Source organism: Eurypyga helias, unplaced genomic scaffold (assembly GCF_000690775.1).
Source record: "Eurypyga helias isolate BGI_N326 unplaced genomic scaffold, ASM69077v1 scaffold10837, whole genome shotgun sequence".
Lineage (NCBI taxonomy): Eukaryota > Metazoa > Chordata > Aves > Eurypygiformes > Eurypygidae > Eurypyga > Eurypyga helias.
Window position 1 is genome coordinate 9,245 of NW_010259858.1, and position 2,595 is coordinate 11,839.

The window sequence follows — 2,595 nt, forward strand, 5'->3', positions numbered from 1 at the left end:
GATTAATGGGAACTGTCTTGATGAATTTTAAAATTACCCAGCTGCTAGAGTGAAATACGTTGAGACCTTTGGGGTTTTTTTTTTTTCCAGTCTGGATTTTTCAACAGCACGTGCACTACTGTAAGCGACTTGTCACGCTGAGAGGATCTCGGCAGCGCTCTGGCTTGCTTACTGGCCGTCACATCCTCGGCAGCGTCCGGCTTTGAGTAGTTCTGTTACGTTAAAGCAAAAGAGGTGGCTGGTTACAGCCACTTGCGGTCAAGTACGTGTTGGCTTAATTACCCAAGTCTTCGGTAGCTATGCTTGACTGAGAATTGGAACAAACGGCCCCTGCTTAGCTTCCAGAGTTTCATTCCATTACCACTTGTGTCTTTTGCCAGTTGCGGCAGCTTCGCTCCATCAGCGTTCCTGCGAGGTGTCCAGGCCCTGCCGACTGGAGTCAGCATGCGCGCAACCTTCCCTCTGAACTGCGCTTGAAGCTTAACGGGCTGAGCACTAAAAATGAACCCTCTTCCTTCAGTAGGTTTCCAGTAATAGTAACCTCCTTTCTACAGCCTGCAACTTCCTTCAGACAGCTTTTATGTAGAACTTGCCCAAATGTAGCCACGGTCTCTTTTATTTGACGAGTTGGTGCTTCGTTCCAGACAAAATGCAAGTTTGGGCTGGCTTTCCTACCGCTCCGTTTGCAAACCCTGAGCAACCTTACTCTTCTCTACTTCCCCCCACCCCTCCAGGGTCATACATCCATTTCTCCAGGCGTTTTAAGGATTGGTTTCCCGAATCTTACCAGAAAGCTGCTGTTCAGTAGCGTCGGTTCAAGATACCCACACGCCGCCTCGCCTTCGGTGCTGCACCTCTCCGTGCTGCGAGCATCCCTGAGTGCGCTTGAACACACCTGTCCGTGCTGTCACAGCGCCCTGCACTATTACCACCTTACCTGCAGAACTCTAACCCCGCGGGAAAACTTGGAGCCTTAAGTAACCACGGGATGGTTTTCCACCAAATCCGTTGAGCTGTACTACAGTGAAGTACGGTACCGTTCGCTGTTCTGCGGCATGGACCAAGGCCTAAAAATACCCTTTTAGAAATGAAGTTCTGTGATGACAACCATACAGCATTCCCTACCTGCGCACCGGAGTATTTCCAACTACTAAATTAGTACAAAAAGCCCCAACAGTGGGCCTAGAGCTTTCATAAAATCACCTTCAGAGTCCCAGGTAAGCAGAGATTAATGGCTTGAGCAGGATAAGGGAATATGTAACTGAAGTAAGTTCTGTACTGAGACACCAAAAAAAGCCCCCGCAACCCACAGCTTCCCTGCAAACGTAGCTATTGACACAGGAGCTGTTAAGCAGCTACCACGGTGAATTCGGCATGGTTTCACTTCTCTCTTGCCTCAGCTGTCTGGCAGTCACTTGGCAGAAGGATCCCCGCAGAGGGCACGTATTTCTAAACTTCACCAAAGCTGGCCGACTTGAGAATTCAGCTTGAAAAAGCTGCTGCTACGAGGAGTAAGTACCAAGACAAACACGTTCCGCGATGGCTGGCTTTGAACTGCTGCTGCACCGCGGTCCCACGCAGAAAATGGTTTAACTCCATTCTTACATTTAAGTCAGACAGCAACAACTTTTACCTCGAATAACGGCTCAACCAGAACACGTAACAACTGCTGAGTTGGGCTCAGCGTCCCGCAGTGAAAGGCTCCAGCTTGGCCTTAGCCTTCTGTACTCGTCAGCGCAAGCGCTGGAGCGATCGTACAGCAGCCTGCTTTTTCTCGCCGAATTGGTGCAAATGTTTTGGCAGCACAAAGGAAAACCCAGCAGGCAACAATCCCTGTTCCTGAAGTTCAGTCACCAACAAAAGAGAACTTTCACCAATCCATAAATATTTAATCTTTATTTAAACATCCGTCATTTGAGATTGGAAGCGAAGTTCACCAGGAGATGGAAGCTCCTGGGAGCACAAGAGAGGCCGTCGTGGTCTACTCGTCGTCGTTCTACCACTGTTACAAGCTACAGAGCTGCCAGTGACTTCCGTGCAACCACCTCCTGGCCAAGCGCCGAGGTGCACCGAAACAAGGCAGGATGTATCCTGTTCACGTGACTCAACTCAGGAACTTGCAGCAGAGCCCGCAGAGAAGTCTTGTTTCCATATGAACTCTTCCAGGTATTCGTTTCCCTCACCGCAGCTGTTGGCGCACGTGTACACCACCAGCGTTCCCCAGTCGATGCTCTCTCCGAGGCTGTCAACCTGAAGGTGGTTCAGGAGCTGGGGCATAATCTGCAAGGGAAAAGGAGGGTTTAGAGGCAGGCCACAGCGCTCCAACTCCCTCTCCCTGCACCTCTTTCTGGAGAAGGGTCCTGCCGTCATTCATGTTCTCTTAAACCAAAATCCCAGTCGAAGCTACGGAGTAGGGCAGCAGCTCAAGTAAAACCCGTGTGGAATTGCCAGAGCAGTGCAGTAGTTGCACAGGGAATCACAGGCGTGGCCCTACGCATCCACAGAAGTTTTGTTTGAGTGTTGCCCGAAGTGTAACCCTCCTTCCGTCTGAAACTACCGTCACAACTGTGTTTTGCCATGGCACGACATCAAGCG

At 50.4% G+C, this 2,595-nt stretch overlaps 1 protein-coding gene across 1 annotated transcript in view; it reads right to left on the reverse strand.

The window, feature by feature from the left end:
• Window positions 1-2,109: 2,109 nt before the first annotated feature.
• Window positions 2,110-2,595, reverse strand: part of PDCD2 (programmed cell death 2) — a gene marked incomplete at its 5' end in the record, with an annotated part of 3,435 nt that continues 2,949 nt past the window's right edge. The window contains one exon of the mRNA XM_010154800.1: window positions 2,110-2,280. Coding sequence (XP_010153102.1) covers window positions 2,110-2,280 — 171 coding nt within the window. The remainder of the gene's footprint in view (window positions 2,281-2,595) is intronic.